Raw genomic sequence first — 22232 nt, 5'->3', positions numbered from 1 at the left:
GTCACTTAACCTCTGTTTATTTCAGTTTCTTCAGCTAAAAATGGGGATAATATCAGCACTTACCTCCCAGGGTTATTGTGAGGCTCAAATAAGATAATATTTGTAAAGTATGGTACCTGGAACATAGCTGGTGCTTAATACAAGTTTGTTTCCTTTCTTCCCATCTCTAGAAAGTAATAATTTAACCTGTGGGACTGCAAATTTAGAGGTCAAGTAGTCTAATCCTGTCATGTTACAGATGAGGAAATGAAGGCCCAGATAAGTGAAATGACTTTGCTCAAGGTCACATAGACCACAGGATTCAAATCCAGCTTGACAGACTCTAGTAGAGAATTTCTTCCCCCACAGCACACAGCCTCTAAGCAAGTCATTATGCCAGTCACTCTGTCTGGAAAATATTCTGTGCATATCACATAGGAGTATGTGCATATGCATATACCCCAGCTTCCAGCAGTACTAGAGGGGTGGGGGTGGGAGTGTGGGGTAGGGTGGAGTCGGGGGTAATGTATTGAGAAAACTCTGCTGACTGAAGGAAGGTATCTTTGCACTAAACCTCCCAGAAGTCTGTATATCAGCTCTGCAATATGGAAACATTATATATGTACTTGGGTATCAGTTATTACTACTCTCCAAGTGAGTATCATTTTTTTACATAACAACGTATATTATCTGGGTAATGTGTGCTTGCAGCATGCATATTATTAAAAGGCTATCGAAGATTCACGAGGCTAGACCGCATGAGTGGGGAACCTCCAGCCTCGAGGCCACATGTGGCCCTCTAGATCCTCAAGTGCAGCCCTTTGACTGAATCCAAACTTCACAGAAAAAATCCCCTCAATAAAAGGGTTTGTTCTGTAAAACTTGGACTCAGTCAAAAGGCCACAGCCAAGGACCTGAGAGGCTACATGCGTCCTCGAGGCCACAGGTTCCCACCCCTGGGGAGCAAGAAGGATAGCTGTCATTGTGGAAATATAAGATCCATGCTCAGACATTCCTCCCCATCAATATTCATTTTAATTTGTGTTAGTGCAGAGGTTCTTAAATTTTTGTATATGATGGTACCCTGAAGCAGGTTGGCAAAGCTATCTTTTCCGTACTTAAAACTCATCAATTAGGTTGTGAAAACATTTGTTGTTGTTGTTGTTGCTGTTCAGCTATTCCTAGTTGGTCACAGGGACTACTTCTCAAAATGTTTTCAAATACATAAAATCTGTAAGATTAAAATGGAAACTAATCATACCAAAATGAAGTTATGAAAACAGATATTGTTAAGTTATTTGATCCCAGGTTAGGAAACTCTAAAGTTTAAAGAAAATACCTAGAGTGATCAAACTTCCCCACAAAGTGGTTGTAAGGATTAAACAAGTTAATGTACAGTATGCACTTACATTCCAAACCTTACAATGCTTAAAAAATATCAACTATTATTCCTCTCCATGTGATCATATCAATTTTATATAACAACTGATATTATTCGGTAATGTGTTAAGAATCTATAGGTAGTTGTTATTTCTCTATCATACATACTTTCTCTTCCTTAATTTATACCTCACTTTTCTATTCAAACATTCAGAGAATAAATACTATCAATCAAGTGGAGACCCAAAAAGGAGCATTGAGAGACATTCATTCCTATGGGGAATTTTTCAAAGGTTTATAGCAAGGGGATAGATTAAATCCTTGAAGGAAAGGGTAATTAAAATCAAACCAACTTACATACAATTTTAATTGCAGTTTATGAATTGCAATTCTTGATAGTAAAATGCTCATCATAAGAGTTGTTTAATCATGAAGTTGGACTTAGTTTATATCACTCAACTCCTGCGGTTGGAAAACCATCTCAATAGAATTTAGGGTCTGGGTCTACTTGTTAGGTATGTCTTTAAAGTACCACTGGTATGCAAGCAAGATTGAGTTAGACCCTTTGCCACTCCTTCATGAGAATCTCTCTCTCTCTCTCTCTCTCTCTCTCTCTCTCTCTCTCTCTCTCTCTCTCTCTCCCTCTCCCCCCACTTCCCCCTTTCTCTCTCTCTCGTTTTCTTACTTTTAATGAAAGGAAATGTTGGCTTAATTCATGAGGACAGCATCTGTGACTTTTTTGGGGGAAGCATTAAGGATTATTAGCTCAGCCAGACTTCTCTCTCACTGCTAGGCTTATTTCTACAGATGGGACTTAATTGCTCCTTAAATATGCCTAGCACTCATGTCTCTACAATATTGCCCACTGGCCATTTGGCACTTCTGCTATCTTTTCCGTACTTAAAACTCATCAATTAGGTTGTGAAAACATTTGTTGTTGTTGTTGTTGCTGTTCAGCTATTCCTAGTTGGTCACAGGGAAACAATATAATCTATATTTTGTTCCTGAGGTAGTATAAAGGAAGTTCTAAAATGTAAGCACTTACTTTCTTTGAAAAAGGGTAAATAAGGGGATACATATTTAAAACCAACCCAAATCTTAGTTCATGGAAAGAACAATCTTATAAAAATACTAGATGTAAAAAGTCTATTTGAAAGTTTACTGAGGCTATTTTCCATCTAGGGAAAATTTTAAGTTATGAGTTCCATTGTGTCAAGGACAGACCAGTCTTTTCCAGACACTTACCCTCTGACAGCATGAATAAGTCTCAGTGATGGATAGGCAGTTCGCACTTTCAATTTATTCTTAAGGATTAATGCATTAACCCACTCCACATGCTTCTCTCCTCCTTTGACCATGAAAGCAGGGATCCAAAGGACACTGTCATTCAGCATAGACAGTCTATGCACAAATTTTTCTCTGTCACTCTCATTCCGAAAGCCTCCAAATGCTCTTTGTACAACTGATGGATTCATGGTAATAAAATCAGATTTAGTTCCCACATCTGCAGCAAACTCCACCACAGGAGCTAGATTGCACCTGAAGAGGAAGAAATTAATGGACAAATGAAAAATAAATATGAAACATTCACTCATTTAAGGGTGTGCATGAAAAGAAGAGGTGGAAATGTACATACAAAGCTGTTTCATATCAGGTGAAGAAAAAAATACCAGTGGTACCCAGCATGGTATTACATAGTGTTTTGATAAAACCCACGCACATCTTTTTACTTTTTCAAAGGTCCTAAAGATAACTAGCTAACTACTATTTTAAAAATTAGCTTCTTATATAAGAATCTGTGTCCAGAAAATAAGTATTAAAATGCCACTCGTTACTTTCATTTAACTTACTATCCAGTGATACTTTTGACTCATGCATTAACAAAACCTTAATGCCTATCATCATTTGAGCTGCAAGATCTCGAACCAGTAAGGACTCTTCAGTCATATTTGGAAAATAGGCAACCTGAATTACATGCTATATTATATAGAATACACTATTCCTTCCCAGGTCAGTCAGTTGTACAATTTAAATTAAACATTTCTATGAAAACAATTTTGTACAACTAGAGTTTAAGGGGAAAAAGTAATTTCAAGAAACATTGTTTTTGTAGTAATCCACAAAGGCCTTCTATAAGCTTGGTGTGGCAGATTTTGAGAAGGTTGTAGAAATGAGATAAACTAGAGATACCAAAATAATATATATTGCTTTGAGATTTTAAGTAGCAGGGGATTTTTTAATAGCCGACACCTTAGGGCACCTTATTTATCAAAGACCTAATTTGGGGACCCGCTTTTTGGTTGATAACACTTACAAGAAAGGAAACATCAATACATATCTTGAAAGTGTTATTTCAAACAGGGAACTGAAATAACTGACCCTTGAACAGAAACCCTTGGTGGCTAAGATTTAAATCACAGTCAGTTGATTATGAAATCTAAAATATTTTAAAGCAACTTTTCTTTTAGGAAAAATGTTTAAATACAATTCAACTCACTCTAACATAAAGTTCATATATGTTGTTTTTAGAATGATGAATGAAATGACATGATTGTCCTTTCCAATTTTTGAAGTATTTCTGCATATTAACATCTCTGACTCATTTTTTTCTTATGCATTTCACTGCATTAAACACATTCTCAAAACATTCAAAGTTCAAATAAAAATTAAGTATGTACTGGGCTGGTAAAGTATCTGAATATATAATGGGTCTTTTTCATGTTAATGCTCTGCCCTAACTTTTTTTCAGATCTGTATAAAGGCAAAACTAATTTCCCATCCTTCCTCTCATAAATAACTAAGTAAAGACTATGATATCCAGTCAGACACTGAAGAAAAGAAACACAAATTATTACATATTATTATTCATTTATCTCTCCATATATATTATACAAATGCATACACACACACACACACACACACACAACACAATGACTTCTGACCTCTTGCTTCCATGAAGTTTACACTTTGCTCTTGCAAACCCTAACCTACAGTTCCGTTTCTCATAGCAGCATAAATCTGGCAAAAAGAAAGCTACTGGAAAAGAACAGTCTACCAATGACAGAGACAGGATATAAAATCACTTTATTTCTCTGAATAATGAGGGCTTTAAAAAGAGAATTCTTCAATAATCAGGAAAAAATGTCAAAGCCAGATCCAGTTGATTATTTCAGGCACTTACGGAGTGCCCACATCAATATAAATATATCTTCTTCCACTGAGAAAAAAAAATAGAAAACTTGTTAACATTTTGGCTATGTGCACATGTCAGGAAAACATTCCTTTGCCTTCTTTTTGTTTTAACAGAAATCCAGTAATTCCATTTCACAAGGTTTCCACTTTGGAAACACAGTATGTGTACTGCATTTCCTCCATAACTATACAAAGAGTCAACAAAATCAAAGCTCCCATGTATTATGATTTGCTTTGCCATTATCCATCCATTTACATCTTGTCCTTCAGCATTCTTTCATATTTAAAAGTTCTTTGGGTTATATTTTTATTCATTTGCCTCCCAAAGCACAATGATATTCAGTGTGAGAATGTCTCTGAAAAGTAGACAAGGAATGCGACATTTTAGGACTGTGAGATTTTAAAGTGATAGGGTTCTATACTGGAAAACAATCAATAAACTAATATCTTCCTGAAAGTAGAGATTGCATGACATAATGGAAAGACCAAGGAACTGGAAGTCAGTCTGCCAGGAATTAGCTGTATGACTTTGGCCAAGCCATTTTATCACTTTGTTTTAGTTTTTTTCATCTTTAAAATGGTATCCTATGATTCAGTGATTGAAGATAACTGTGACAGAGATACTTTACAGTATTGAGGTGAGGGTGTAGACATTAAACTGGTTTTATTATCAGACAACATCCACCATCTGTCCTCCTCCACTCCTTCCACCTCCCAAAAGGCCATTGATCAATTAAGATACATTATTAAGTTCCTCCTATGTGCAGAAAATAAGCTAGGCATTGTGAAGGATCGGCAACAGACTTTCGTTATTGCTTAGTTGTTTTTCATTCATGTCCAACTTTTTGTGGCCCTATTTGGGATATTCTTGGCAGAGATATTGGAGTAGGTTCTTATAAAGGAGAAACTGAGCCAAACAGAGTTAAGTGACTTGCCCAGGGTCACATAGCTAATAAGTGTCTGAGGCTGGATTTGAAATCACAAAGAGGAGTCTTTTTGCCTCCAGGCCCTGCATTCTATCCACTGTACCACCTACCTGCTTCTAAGATATTTTCCTAGTGTTTAAATAGTTAACACTCACAAGACATAGCTAAGACTCAGAAGAAATTAATATTTAGCCGCTAATGCTATTTGGTAGAATGCAAAAGTAATTCCAAGAAAGAATCTAGCTATGTTATGCTTTATGGAGAAAATCTCATAAAGTCTGAATTGTAGGATTTGAATAAGAAAATGATATGAACGATGGCACAATCATAATGCATATGATAATAGCTAGAAAGACTTATTATCACAAGAGTTTATTATTATTATTTTACTATTAAAAACCTGGAAGGTTTTTTTTTATATTTTCTTTGAACTTAAAGTTTAAGGCCACATCAACATATGCCCCCTGAATTACTGATTCTGTGGCTGAGTCAAGTTTTCAGTCATACTAATAGCTAGTTGACTGCCATACAATTAATCAGAGCAGTCATTAAGACAGCAAAAATAACCAGACCAGCTGCGCTGCACTCCAGTGGTCTTAGTCAGGTTTGTAGCAGCAATATGGAATTCAACACAACAAGCAAGCAAATGACCTGGTATGAAAGACTGTGAGTGGACTTATAATCATAAATTTCTTCTTTCTTTCCTTCAGTGGCATAACATTCAAATGCTGGTAGTAGCCAGCATATGCCTCAGGCACTTATGTAGAAAAGCAAATGTGCTTCAAATGTTGCCCTCAAGCCCATAAAATTAGAGAGCAATCTGGAAAAAATATTTTAATGTCCTATGATTGGCAATGAAGTATGCTAGACTTAGAGTAACACTTAGTGGGGTTTTTTGCCAAATTATGTACAGTCCAACTATCCTTGTGCTTGACATACAAACTCTGTCATGTTCTCTCTCTCTCTCTCTCTCTCTCTCTCTCTCTCTCTCTCTCTCTCTCTCTCCATATATATTTATATATACATATATACACACAGAAACACACATATGTGTTTGTATATATACATATGTATATGTGTATGTATGTACACACACAAACATACACACATATAAACATCTATATTTCATAAGAGAAGCAAATGTTTTTATCTTCTGCAATGTGATCGTAAATACTCAACATTCTAAATGACTAATATCTTTTTTCTTACAAGTTTCACGAGCATGTATTACTCATACCAAACACATATTCAATGCTCAGGATTATATTAGGCATTTAGGATTCTATGAGATGCTCTATATAAATATGGGCAAGTTGTTTAATGTCATTTTGATCACTGTTTTCTATTATTGCATACACACATACACCTTTATTGTTTTTGAGATTAATCCAACAGCATAAACCAAAAGGAAAAAAAAAGACTTATTGTATGCAGTGGGTTTTATATCAGTAGAGGTCTTCAAACAGATGAAATGTTCATTTTGCTGATAATATTATAGGAAAGCTTAGCAGGGGTTGGATTAGAGGCTCTCTAAGGTCCCTTCCAATTCTAAGATTCTGTGAGTGTGTGATACAATATAATAGCTATTTTCACTGTGGTATGTATTTTAACTAGCAGGAGTAATTAACATTATTTTGGTTTTATCCAAAATAAAACATAAATGAAGATTTTATTGACAGCAAGCCCAGGGCTGTGAAATTTCCTTCACAGGTTGCTATGACAGACCTAATACTGGAATAATCAGAAAGATGTGAAGCCCATTTGTTTATCTATTTGTAACGGAAAATGTATTTAGTTGACAACTCATTTCTGTTTGGATAACAGCAGTCACCCTCATCTGACCCATTGCCAATTTATCATTTTCTTCCATCCAATTCAGATACTAATGCTGTTTCTCTTACCTTTTTAAAAAAGAAAATTGTATAAACAGCTAAATTTATTAATTTATATAGTTCTAAAGCATTTCATGATATTGACATTCAACAGCAAAATTAAAATTAAACTTCAAACTTAATGCAAGCATCTTTTATTAGTGAGAAGAGGCACCACTGTATTACGCAGCTGAAGCTGGATTTGGAACCCAGAAGACCTAAGTTTAAGTCTTGCCTTTGAGAGATGCTGGCTTTTTGACCTTCTGAAAGTTCAGAAATAATTTCATTTACCTGATACCATCCCAATGACAAGGGTAAAGAAGAAAGTACCCATTTTGCAATTTGAACTAAAGGAATCAGAGAATGAATAAATGGACTCACTGAGGAATCAAATAGGAAGGATTTTCAGTTCAAAAAGGGACCCAAACAATTTGTAATAAACCCACTACAAAAGGAATAAATCAATGGGTATTACAAATTGATATCAACTTTATTTTCAAATTCTACTGAGGTAGAAACTGTTTTTAACAGTTCAGTGTCACTGGAATAAAAAAAACCATTTGATTATTTCTTTTTCTAAATAGTGATTCAGGATCTGACTTTTTAAAAAATAATGTTTTTGTTTCTATAACATAGTTTTACTGAAAGATGTTCCTTTCATAATGAAAACACATTCTTTCCTATGAAAACTGCCAGCTAAGCACTTTCAAACTATTGCAATTTTATTGTTCATATTAATCTGGTCAAAGGAATCATAATTATTCCTGAGGATAGAAATATCGTGTTCATAGTACAAATATGGTATCAAGAAATACTTCTGACTAAGTAATGGTAAATGTCTCATTCCTTAAAATCTCTAACTAAAAATAGCTATATTTATAGGAAAATTTAAAGACAAAAGAAGAAAGGTAGTGGGGCATAGTGGAAAGACTGTTGGCCCTGGAGTAAAGAGGACTGGATTTGAGTCCTGGCTCTGACAGTAAACTGAGCGACCATGGCAAGTCATTTAACCTCTCAGCCTCTGTAAGATGGGATAACAATATTCAATATTTATACTACCTCTAAACCAGGATTGTTGTGGAAAAAAAAAAGCATTCTTTTAAACTTTAAAGTGATAAATGTTAAGAGTTACTGCAAGCACCAAATGACATATGATGTCCATTCCAACACTGAGATTCTATGATTCTATAAAAGGGAGATGGGGAGAAAAGAACAGTAGACATCATGATGACAAGAAAAAGGGAGATTTAAAGGGATAAAGGACTTGGAATAAAGCAATAAAACAATAGTGTATATCCCTGTAATGCTCAAGAGACTTTTTTGGGAGAAGAGAATGAGGGGAAATACAGATAGAAAGGAATGAGAATGAGTTAACAAATGGGAGACATCTTGACATAGCAGAATCCCAGAGATACAAAACTTCTAGGTCCCTTATCACACAAGCTTGCTTGGAAAATGTCCTACTTCATCTCCCACCTAGAAGAATCCTTTGTTTCAAAGTGCTCCAAAAGTGATTGGGAAGAAATCACTTAAACAACAACAAATATTAAAGTGACCCTTCAGAAACGTATAAACTACTTAAATAACCTCCAAAAGAAGTGTGAAAAACAGAACATAACACCTAGAACAAAAGTAGCAAGCAACATCAATACCTACAGAATTAATAGCCAGGTACTATGTGGTACAGTGGATAGAGTGCTGGTCCTGGAATCAGGAAGACTCTTCCTGAATTCAAATCTGATCTCAGACACTTAGTAGCTGTGTAACTCTGGGCAAATCACTTAGTGTTCTTTGCCTCCGTTCCTCATCTGGAAAATAAACTGGAGAAGAAAAAGGCAAACCACTCCAGTATCTTCATCAAGAAAAGCCCCAGTGGGGTCATGAAGAGTTGGGTGTGACTGAACACCAACAACACACAAAGAATGCACTAAAGTTTCACACTAAGTTTAAATGAATGTCAGTTTGATAAAGGGGTTATTTAAGAGTCAAAGAACATAGAGACATAACTAAAATTTTCAACATAACTGTACTTTGGTTTTCCAGAGGGAAGAGAGACTTCCAAATAAGGTGCAAAGAAGCTGATTGGGGGAAAAAAAACACAAACACTAGTTGAGTATGAAGCACATAATTATAAGCTGATATTCGGTGTGTTATGCTGATGATTAGGAAAAACAGACTTAGGAGAGTAAAAAGAATGGAGAAAAAACACAAAGAGGAAGATTGACATTTTCAGAAATAGTAATAAAGAGGAATGTTGAATACAAGAAAGATCACCGTTGGAACACTGCTTGGAGTTGAAGTGAAGGGGAAGGTAATTAGAACTAAGTAACCTAAGTGTCCATTTCTCAATACAAAACAAACAAACCAAAATTATGAAGACAGTTGTTATTAGACTATCAAAGAGAAAAATATCCTACATAAAGAAATGTCAGCTTATGTTTTGGAGGAAAGATTGCTGGGTTGAGTATGGGTGGGAGTAGACCACTAAGTAAAAATGGGATCATTTACCTGGGGAGAATTTAATTACATTAAATATACTACACTGAATAAAAAGACACAACTATTCACCGGGCTACTATGGTGTAAGTAAGGTGGACTTCAGTGTGTGTAAGGAAGATTTTGTTATTCCTTTTTAGATAATAGTTCCAGGATCCTAGATAATATTTCCCATGAATTATGGTTGAAAACATCTCCACTACGCTTGTGCAGTGAGATATAGTGATGACATAAGTTCATATTTACTAGGTTTGTGCCAGATGATGATATTGCTAACGTTAACCTGTGAAGTTAACGTTGGCAATATGCTTTCTTTGTCTACTGCCCTATAAAGCAAGTGGGCACTGATCAGTAAGTGGGGAACCCATTTTGGGCTTTGGGTAATGCATAGAGGAATGCATGTACCTGCCTTGATCAACCCCCATCAAAGCTTGAGGGGAATCTATGCTTGTCTCAACTGGCCCCTTGAGGTTTAGGGGATAGGTCACAGTCATAACTCCTTCCATCCTGGCCCACCCCTGCGAGAAGAGTAATTAGGAAATGATGTAGGAGTTGGTGCTCCTGTTATCAGCAACTCTTTTGAGAAGAGTAGACCAGAATAAAGTAAGCTTATTTAACCCCTCTGAAGCTGTCTTCCTATCTGACCAGATGAAATATGTACCTGTGCTAGAACACAGTGCTAGGAGCCCTCCTGTGTTCTCCTGCCCAACAAATGGTGTTACGTGTGTGTTTACCTGTGAAACATATGGTCAAGGCACTTTGATGGCACTGTAAACAGTACAAAAATGATGAAGACAACACATTTGTTTATAATTCTGGTGAGAAAGTAAGGCATAAACCTGTAAGGAGGTAAATAGCAATAAAATATATGAAACAGTAGAAGAGCTATCACAAAGCAGTATTATTATTATTTTTCCTATAAATCCTACAGATATGAGTCATGAGACTTCAGCAGAACTCAGGCTAGATGATCAGATAAGGCTTTATAAAGGAGAATAACTTTAAGATGGGTTTTAAAGAAATGGAAGATAGAATTTGAACAAAGAGCACGGGAGAAGGTCATTCCAGATAGGAGAGCTATCAGGAACTATGTTGCAATAGTGAAATGCAGGGTGTTCAGGGGACAATGAATAAGACTGGCAAGAGCTAACCTACCCTGAAGTGAAGTAGAGTGAGATCATTCTAGAGACTCAGGTTGGTAGCCACCTTCAAATGGCCTTGAATGTCAGGTAAGGGATTTTTAACTCTATCCTAAATGCTATGGGGAATCACGAAAGATTTCTGAATAGGAGTGACATGATGAAAGGAGTATTTTAGGAATATTAATGTAGAAGGGCTGTGCAGGATAAAGGAGCAGAGGTGAAAGCAAAAAAATCATGTGGGAGATTTGTTATGGCTGTATAGCATGAAGTGACATGGCCTGGTATTTGGACGGAGACAACAGGAATGCAAAGAAAGCAAGAGATTATGAAGCTTTGGTGACTTTGGGGAAAAAAGTAGCCAAGGCAACTTTTAAATGTCTATTGTTAAAACTGGCAGCTAGGTGGTGCATTGGACAGAGTGCAGGGCCTGAAATCAGGAAGATTCATCTTCCTGAGTTCAAATCTGGCCTCAGACACTTGCAGGCTGTGTGACCCTAAGAAAATCACTTAACCCTGTTTGCCTTAGTTTTCTCATCTGTAAAATGAGCTGGAGAAAGAAATGGCAAACCACTCTGACATCTTTGTCAAGAAAACCCCAAGGGGGTCATGAAAAGTCAGATGTGACTGAACAATAACAATTTTTACAATCATCATCTTCATCATTTTATTATTATTTTCATCTAATCTTTATTCTTTTTTGATTTAGCATCATTTGACATTTTATCATTATTTTAATTGTAATTATGTAAATGTAGTGATTTTTATTAATATATAAATATCTGTATTTTATATAATTGCATACTTAAGATTCATTTTGTTTTCTCATAAAGTTTGTAATAAATGGTTGCTTTTATTTGAATAAATTATAAGCTAAGAAAAATATTTTCATGATATATATGTATCAAGAGTGAGAAAGGAGAGATAAAGAAAGAAAGAAAAAGAGACAGGAAGAAGAGAGGAAGGAGAAAAAGAGGGAAACAGACAAGAGTGACAGAGAGGGAGAGAGACAGAGAATGCGTGCATGCGACTAGTATGTAGATGCAAGAGAAGTTTCTAGTTCCTTTTGTTCTAGTGACTGAGGCACTTAAAGAAAGATGACAAAGGGGCAGGAAAGTGGTCTGGAAAATATATCCTGGAAGCAACATTGTAGACTTCAGAAAAAAAAAAGTATTACATTGCTACCCAAAAGTTACTGAGTGCCTTATGTAGTTTTGCAGTGAAATTGTCTTCACGAGGTAATTCAGCATGGAATTTAAATTCTTTAAAATTATGTCATGCTCTAAAAGGAAAGAAATAACATTCATGAAATATTATGGCTGAAGCTTTAATCAAAGAAGTCAGAAAATGATAGCAGAACAGCAATAACTCTGTCTCTTTGCATGAATTACTATACATGGTGCTAACTTTAATGCATTAATGACTGTGGTCATTACAGTGGCTGGGGGAAGCATATCTTTCAGGCTCCTGACTTTCAGTGACTGCACTAACAACCTGAAGATTACATCAGCATTTGTTCAACATTTAATTTTCTTATTTACAAAAAAAAAAAGATCTGTTCTAATAAATGAATTTTCTTTGAAAATGTAGTCCAAGGTTCCAAGAAACTTGCTAACTTAGTTTATATGATTTGCCTTTTGTGTACTGACTTCCAGGAAAATGTGTGGAGGTATGTCCTATATAGGCAATGGTGGGTAAATGTGAAGAATATATATCACGGCACCAATCACATCTTCAGAAAATAGAAGAAAACACAGTGGAGAAGTGCACAACACATGATCACTGTATGTTATGCTGTGACCAGGGATAATAATACTACTTCTTATTTACTCCTTGTTCTTCATTCTAAAGATTAGCTGTTCCGGGATATATATTTAGACTTTTTCCCCCAATTACTTTCTTGGAGTGTCATCAAAATGCTACAGAAGAGACTGCAGTGCACACTATTTATTACATAGAGAAGAGGGAATAAGAAGTTTGTTTGGCAATGGTCTTTAGTTGTATCATTTAATGGGATTATCCCTTATGCCCTAAAATATTTAATATCCCATCAATAATCAAATTTAATTTTCAAAGAATTTCTTTTCTCTAAATGGCAGAAAGGGGGGCCATGGAATCAGGAGGACCTGAGTTCAAATCCAGTCTCAGATACATGACACTTACTAGTTGCATGAACTTGGGCAAGTCACTTAACCCCGACTGCCTCACCAAAAAGCAAAACACAAAAACAAAAACAATAAATATCAGAAAGGTATGCATTTTGTTTAGAACACTGATAATCTTTTTCTTTGTCCTTTAAAGAGGAAAAATTGATAGAAATCAATAATCTCAATTCTTTCTATAAATTCACACTATTTGAAATGATATACATAGCATTAGAAGGCACAGACCTCCCAAATCTGTAGAACTAAAATCAGTCCACTACCACCTAATCATTCAATTAAAGCAGAAAATACCAAACCACTGTTGACTTATTGTACAGGTTATCAACCTCTATGCAAATAAGACTGCCCAGACCACTTGGGAAGGATACACAAACTTGGAAAGGAATTTTGATTAATCCCAGTCTTGGCCTTTTTTATACTTTTTAAAATTTTTTTCTGTAACTGCCTATGACTGTTGACTTATAAAAGGATACCACAAAGGAAAGATGAGTGAGAAAATAGCTAAATAGTTTGTGGCACTTTTCATAGTCCTAAGGCATTTTGCTCAGGCTACTGTTGATTTGAGAAGAGAACCATTTCAGATTATTTTTTCTATGAAACTTTAATTCCTCACTTAGTCATGATATTGTTCCTTTTTACCCCAGAAGTTGGAAAAAAAATTGTAGAAGCACGCTTACATGTCAATTGTACACCAAAACTGTAAAAGGCTTATTAACAAAGTAATCATCCTTCACTTAAAGAATAGAGCTTACACGTGTATAATATAACGACAATAAAATTAAGAATTCTATGCAAATTTATGTTTCTCACATTATATGAAGAAGATGATGTTTGGAGGATTGGAAAAAAATTAAAATAAAGGGCAAATAATTTTAAATTTGTCAGAAAATAAGCAGGATTCGCTTTAACAGTCTCTATCTTAGCATCTAAAAAAGCACGAATAATCCATACAGTTAAGAACTAAATGATGTAACCCATTTGCCCTCACCACCATGACTATCCCAACTGGAAGAACAAAAGGAAAAGCAATTGTAAGAACAGGAAGGAGAATAATTTTTTTGAGTCTTTTGTTGGACTTGGTGGGGGCCAAAGAAGAGTAGTATGAAAACAGTTGGAAAATGCACTGAGATGAAGCTGAGGATGAATGGCAGACTATCTTGCCTAAGAAGAAAAAATAAATTAGTATTATCAAAAACATGTTCACAATAGGATGAGATGGGTCAAGAATATGAGGCAGAAGCCTCATTATATTTTTTTTCCATTGTAATTGGGTCCCTTTGGGTATAGCTATCTCAAAGTAAATATGGTAGATCTGAGGACTGCCTCCCACCCACGAACAAAGGCTGTATGGATTCCTGGTAGTACACAGCATCCAGGTTGATAAGACGGACGTAGATCCATAGGTAATATGCTGATCATAGTAGGTTTAAGAGATAATGGTAAAAACGGGAGGTAGGACTGACCCCCATGATTCAAGGGCTCAGGATACAAAGTCATTCCTACCATATATCAATCTCTCCTACAGGAAGTGCTACTTCTAGAAATGAGACAAAGAATAAAAAAAAACCTGCCAACACTACACAAACACACACACATACACATACATACATTACACACACACACACACACACACACACAGAAATGTGAGGTCTCAATGCTTGCACAACAAACACCTTCCTTTTTATGGGGGCTATAGAGAAAATAAAGAGGAAACTTATGCAAATGTAGTCCATGAATGAAAGAATAGAATTCAAAAAATTAGATGGGGGAAGAGACGTAAGAACATGATCTTAATTAACACTTCTAAGAAAAGGGAAACATAAAATAATATTACTTAAGGTACTGGATGGAGAGGAGGATATTAATCTGAGATTTTTTTCACCTCTTATCTGGAAAAGGTTAAGAAAAGGAAAGTAGTGATAAGTAAATAAAATGATACAGAAACTTATAATTTATGAACATTCATGAAACTTGGAATAAGACTAGTAATATGGGAATTTTGTATATGTGCTGTGTGCATATGTGTATATATGTATGAGGGAGGATTGTGTGGCAACAGAGCAAAATTAACTTATTGTAAACAAAATGAACCATAGGAACAAATTGCTGACTTAAAGGAAGAATGGTATAAAAAAATCACTAGAGAAAAATAATTGGAAGAAAATACAAACAAGAATCAAAATTTTAAATGTGAATGGATTGAACAACCTAATAAAACAAAACAGAATTACAGAATGGCTAAGAAAACAAAATCCAACTATTTGCTGTATACAAGAAAAACATCTAAAAATAAAAATATGCATAATGAAAATGAAAGATTGGAACAAAATTATTATATTTGGGCATTTCAAAAAAGGTGGAGCTGCAACTGTTCTATTAAAAAACTCAAAAAAATCACCCTGGCAAGAGAGATGCATAAAGATACCATACAAAATGAAACAACAGCACTATAAAACATAATGGCCTAATTGATCAATCAATAAACATTTTTAAGCACCTACTCTATGCCATACACTATGCTAAGCAATAAAGATAGAAAAAAAGAGGCAAAAGAGAGCTCCTACCTTAAGAAGCTCACAATCCAATTGGGGGTAAGGGGAGGAAATGGCAGATGCATAAAGGAATATATAACTGAATTCAAAAAGAAATGTAGTAATATTTTAGGTAAAGAAGTCATCAAAATTCCCCTCTCAGAGCTAAATAAATCTGGCAGAAAAAAAAAGAAAATAAAGAACTGAACAAATACCAGGAAAAATCAAGTTTGAAAAACAAAGCATCTTAGGAACATAGGTATTTCCCTGGATCACAGATTATTACAAAAGTGGTTAAGAGAAATAAATACATAGAGAGAAACAAAAACATTAAACATATACACAGATTATAATGTAGTGATTTTTAAAAATAATACAAGGAACACAAACAAAATGTGTAGGTCTAAACAAAAATCTAATAATAAAATCATGAATAATTAGTAGGCAAAAAAGTCATAACAATAATCTATAAATATATATATAGACTAAAATGTGAAAAAAATAGCATTTTTAGTATACTGTTAGGAAAATAAAAATATATCCCCCAAAAATTCAACAGATAGAAGAAAAGATGAGCAAAGTGAGAATATAATGCTTAAAGCTAGAAAAAATAAAAGAGCATACCCCAATAAGTAAAAAGAAAGATATCTTTTATATTGGTAAGAAAATTGGTAACATGGCAAATAAAAGTGTAGAAGTGATCAAATTAACGCTGTTTCTCTGAAAGAGCTAATAAAATTCATCAACTTTAGGCCAACCCAGTGGATAAAAAGAAGAAAGACAAAAATAGCAAAATAAGGTCAGCTAGATGGTGCAGTGGATGGAGCACCAGCCCTGGATTCAGGAAGACCTGAGTTAAAAATCTGGCCTCAGACATTTGACACTTACTAGGTGTGTGACCCTGACTTCACCTCATTGCCTCATCCTAAAAAAACTGCAAAATAAAAATTTAACAAAAATAATTTTTAAGAGACAGGAAATTTTTAAAAAAAGATAAGAAATACTACACATAAGCAAATTGCACAACTAAGAGTTTAAAGGAAATATGATTACCTGAAATATGTTAGATAGATAGATAGATAGATAGATAGATAGATAGATAGATAGACAGATAGATAGACAGATAGATAGGAAGGACAAGAAATAAATTTAGCAACACAGCTTCAGAAACCTAAACTGAATAAACCATAAGGAAATTACTGAATTGGGGTGGGGTAACCTAATCTATACAGATTTATAAAAGAACACAATTACTAGCAATGATACAAAAATTCTTGAGAAAAAAACACTCTACAAAATTTATTTTACAAGTCAAATATCCTCTTAACATTTTTTAAAATGAAGGGACAAATGAAGAAACTATTGACCAATATTGCTAATGAATATCAATCCAAGATTTTAAACAAAATCTAAGGAAAAGACTACATTAACCTAATTTTTAAAAATCAGTAAGACTGATTTGAATTTATTTAGTGATGCAAAAATTGTTCACTATTAAGAAAAAATTAGAATATCTCATCACATTAAAAATCTTTATTATGTGATATCAGTATATGAAGAAAAAGACCTTTGGCCAAAAAACACTCATTTATGCAAAAAAAAACCACCTGAAATCATGTAAATGTCCTTTTTAATATCACATAAAAATCATAGATGTAAAATGAAATGCAAGTATTAATTACGTTGCATAAACACTAGAAGCTTTTACAATAAATAATATGGCAATGCAATGATGCCCCTTTCTCCACCATCATTTCACATTATTTTAGATATGCTAGCAATAAAAATGACAAGAGAAAGTAAAAGTATGAACATCAACAAAGAAGAGACAAAATTGTTCCCATTTATAAACTACATGATGATTTATTAGACAATCTAAGAGAGTTGGCAAAGAAACAGAACTTCTATATAGCAGTAACAAAACAAGGCATTAGCACAAAAAGAAATCCCATGCAGAATAACTGGGATTAAAGCTATCAGTAAACACTCAAGTCATAACAATTCGTAAAATGGAAGAAAAATAATTTAAAGTATATTTATTGCTCTTTACCATCATGATGGTAAAATAAAAATTATGAAACTTCCTATATAGACTGATAAATTCGATGTCGTATCAATCAAATTATGCAAGGAATATTTTGTAGAACTGTTCCAAAAAAGGAGGAAAAAAAGTTTATAATTTTAAGGAAAATAATGAAAAACAAAATAAGAATGAAGAGGGACTATAACTTCTAGTTTTCATATAATATTATAAAGCAATAGTCATCACAATTATTTGACACCATATAAAAAAAGAGATGAGTGGATTAAAACAGACTGGATAAGAATCACTAACAAAACTGAGAAACCTAGTATGTTCCAAGAATGCAATAACATAAAAACCATGGGGAAAAACTCTCAGTTCAAACAAACAAACAGCAGCAATAAAAACCAAGTCCCTCCCTTCCTCCTCCCCTCCCCCCCAAAAAAAAGTTCTAGAAAAAAAAGTTAAAGCAGCTTGGGAGGGACAGAGGGAAGGAGAGAAAGACAGAGAGAGGCAGAGAAAGAGAGAGACAGACTTAGACAGAGACACGGAGAGAGCACACACAGTATTTTGCACTGTTCTACCATATGCTACAATAAATTCCAAATGGATGTCACCAAAAGATAAGAGGTCACATCTTTGTAACTGACAGGCAGAAATTTTCACAAATATGGCCATATGCAAATTCTTAATTAAATAAAAGATAGAAGTGAGCATAAAAAATAAAACTGAAAATTTTATGTACATGAAATTAAGATTTTAAATTAACAAAATCAATGCAGTTAGGATAACAAGTTAGTTGGGCCAAAAAAAGAAAACCTTTTCCACCAAATATCTCTAAAAAGTCTTATATGTAAGATATGTATGGAATGAATCAAATATTTTAAATTGGAAGCCATTCTCCAATACACAAGTGGTGAGTGGTTATGAAAAAGAGCTAACAAGAAAAAAGAAATTAGAGATAGTAACCACTATATGAAAAATTCCTCCAAACAGCTAATTAGAAGACAAATGCATATTAAAAGAACTCTAAAGTTTCACCTAAAACCTGAAAAATTGGCAAAGGTGACGAACAACTGAAATATGCAATACTGGTTGGGCTGCTGAATGAAAGACATTTTAACACACTGAAAGTGGAGCTATAAATAGTTCCAACCATTCTGGAAAACAAATTTAAACTATGTACCCAAAAAGTACCCAAGCTGCACTTACTCTTTGACACAGAGGAACCCCTTTTGGAAATATACCCCCATGTCTAGCAAGATATTCATAGGAAAATTTTTGTGTGAACAATGAACTAGCAAGCAAAGCAGGTGCCCATCAATTGGGGAATAGCTAACATGGCAATGGATAAATATATGAACTCTTAGGGGGTTATAAGAATTTTGAGCTGGAAGGGACCATGGTGGCCATCTCATTTAAGCCATACCTAAAACAAATTCCTTATATACTTGCAGTGTGGTCATCAAGACTCTGCTTGAAGACCTCTCATGATGACTGAAACAAATGAATGCCACCACCACCACCCTAGATTGCCCTCCTCTGGACATTCTCCAATCTACCAATGCCTCTCCTAAACTGTGATTCCCACAGCTGAACAAAATACTATAAATGTAGTCAGACTAAGACAGAGAACAGAGGGACTTCTGCAAGTGATGCCTCTAAATGCAGTCACAAATCACCTTAGCTTTTTTGGTGGCAGGTCACGCTACTGTTGAATCATACTGACTTAAAGTCTACTAAAATTCCTAGATCCTTTTTCAGACCAACAAATGATTAACCATACCTCCCCCCCTCCAATCTTATATTGATGACTTTTTATTTTTGGACCCAAACATAAGACTTTATATATCCTATTGAATTTCATTTGATTATATTCAGCCTAATATTCTAGTCTCTCAAGATGTCTTCAAATCCTAAGTGTCATCCAATATATTACCAGACACAATTAGATGGCTAAATGAATAAAGTACTGAGCTAGAGTCAGGAAAACTTAAGTTCAAATCCTGCCGCCTTGTACACTTATGAGCTGTGTGACCCTAAGCAAGTCACCTAACCTCTCCCCAACCTTAGTTTCCTCAACTGTAAAACAGTGATACTATCTAATTCCTAGGGTTGTTGTGAGGACCAAATGTGATAATATTTTAAAGTACCCAGCATACAGTAGATAATTAATACTTATTTATTTCCTTCTTTATCATCTATCCTAGTTTTGAGTCATCCATATGCTTAACAAATTTGCCTTAATCCAAGTCATTTATAAAATTATTAAAACAGTGCAGTTCAGATCCCTGGGGGCACTCCATTGGAGTCCTCCTTTCAAGTGGATATTAAACTGTGTTAGGGATCTGTAAGGATGTAGAGGGCGACAGGCTGTTCATGAGGTCTCACTGATGGGCGGAGGCCCCTCTCGGGTGCTGATCTATGAGCAAAGGTCACCTGGTTCGGTGCTCCATTATATGGATCTTTAACAATGTTTAACTCCCCTAGTTATTGTATGGGCATTAGCAGTTTATCTGTGATTGGAGTCAGATAAGTGCACAGGATGTGCATGCACTGACCTTAGCACAGCATGAGCTCTACGTCATCGTGACTTGAGAAGAAGTTCCTGTTACTTTACTACTTAAGTGAATGCTTTGTTAAAATTAAACGGAGTTGCTTCCATCTTGTCTCCCACCTCATCAGCGCGCCTTCGAGATAGAAGGTTAAGCTGGTCTCATCCCTTCAGTGTTAGTATAGGATCCTTGCTCTTGCGGTGAGCTGAGCTAGTTGCGTGACAAAACTGTTATCTAATTGAATTATCATCTAATATAAATCTCTCAATATTTTGTATAGGAAGAGTATGAGATACATTATTGTATATTTTGCTAAAGTTTAGGTAAATTATTTACATGAGTCAATAAGTCAAGGATTCACTTTAAAGTCAAATACCAAAGCTGAAACTTAAATATTTTGGCCACATAATGAGAACACAGAACGCACTGAAAAAGCCCCTGATATTGGGAAAGATTAAAGGCAAAAAGAAAAGGGAACAACAGAGGATGAGGTGCACAGATACTATCATGGAAACAAGAACCATGAACTTGGACAGACCTCAAGAGGTAGTGGAGCAATGAAAGTTCACGGGGTCATGAGGAGTCAAGCACAACTCAACAACAACAACCCGGGGAAAAAAAATGCAACCAAAACCCGGATCTACTAGTTTAGAAATTCTCTAAAAAGAAAAAAAAGGGAAATAAGGTTCTTGATGAAATAATCTTTGTAATCATTGTTCCTTTTCTGAGATATTCATTCACCATCTCTTTCATGATCAGTTCAAGAATTTTCCTAAGAATCAAAGACAAACTCACTGGCTTCTATGTTGCCAAAAGTTCTCTTTTTTCTTTTTTTGAAAATCAGGGCACACATGTAATAAGAGTTAAAGGTTGATTACTCTATGTGTGCACCATCATTTAGCACTTTGCTACTTCTAAAAGCTTTCAGCTTTATAATAATAAATCTTCAATTCCTTATCTATTAGATATTTTTAAAAATTTAAAAACAATTTTTAAAAGTTTTGTAAACATTACAATCCAGGGTAATGTTTCTAGAACTTTAAAGAGTTTCATCTTCTCTTCCAGAAAAATAAAAATATTCTCCTTTATGTACTACAGTATTAGAGTTATCCTTTGCCCTCTAAAACAATTCCATAAAGTGAAGTAAATGCGGTACAGAATATCTGATTTGAAGTCAGGATCTTGGTTTGACTCTTATTAGCTCTGCTATCTAAGTGACCATGGCAAAGTCATTTTGTCACCCTGGGCTTCAATTCTGTCAATTGTAAAGGGATAGGAGTTGTACAGGATGTTTTTGGTCCCTTCAAATTCTTAAGTCCTTCGACCTCATTATAATGCTATGGGAATTATTACTGCCCTTTACATTTGTGAATTTGTATGTTTTGGAGGGTCTTTTGTTTCGGTTTTTGTTTTTGCTTAAAGTACTTAGCACTGATTCTACCATTTATTCTATAATTTAAATTTAAAATCTGTAATGTCCCCACACTCGCAAAGTGTGACATTAGTATTATCTCTTCAGAACTACAAATGGCCAGCTTTCTTCTGCACGTGAGGAACCAAAATCCAGTGAAGTGAGCAATTAAACTTGCTCAGGGTAATACAATCACACAGAGCAAAGGAGATTGGAATTCTTTTTCTCTAACTTGAAATAAGTCATGAGACTGATTTCTACGAATTTAAAAATTTACTCAGTTTCCCAATGCTGTCCTCTTTCTTGCATCTTGCTTGAGGGAATGGAGCCTTATTTTTATTTTCCTTCCTAAAAGCTTTATAATCTTGTGGTGGGAAGGAGGAACCACCAGGGAGGCTGCAGAAAAGAAACCTTGGTTTCATCCGTGAAACTCCTAAGACTTAGGGAGAATGATGTTTAGCAGGCAAATTCAAAAGGGCTTAAATTTTTTCACGAATTATCTAATTCTATAGAATTATGAAAATGTGGTGTACTAGTCTGGGAAAGACAGTTACCCAACTCTTT

At 34.8% G+C, this 22232-nt stretch overlaps 1 protein-coding gene across 1 annotated transcript in view; it reads right to left on the bottom strand.

The window, feature by feature from the left end:
• The window catches only part of ST8SIA4 (ST8 alpha-N-acetyl-neuraminide alpha-2,8-sialyltransferase 4), a 144795-nt gene that overhangs the window by 56066 nt on the left and 66497 nt on the right, over nt 1–22232 (bottom strand). The window contains exon 4 of the mRNA XM_021009284.2: nt 2605–2898. Within this exon, the coding sequence (XP_020864943.1) occupies nt 2605–2898 (294 nt within the window). The remainder of the gene's footprint in view (nt 1–2604; nt 2899–22232) is intronic.

Source organism: Phascolarctos cinereus, unplaced genomic scaffold, assembly GCF_003287225.1.
Source record: "Phascolarctos cinereus isolate Bilbo 61053 unplaced genomic scaffold, phaCin_HiC Scaffold_4;HRSCAF=312, whole genome shotgun sequence".
In the NCBI taxonomy this organism is placed as follows: Eukaryota; Metazoa; Chordata; class Mammalia; order Diprotodontia; family Phascolarctidae; genus Phascolarctos; species Phascolarctos cinereus.
The sequence above is the reverse complement of the archived record's forward strand: the minus strand, read 5'-3'. Positions and strand labels throughout refer to the sequence as shown.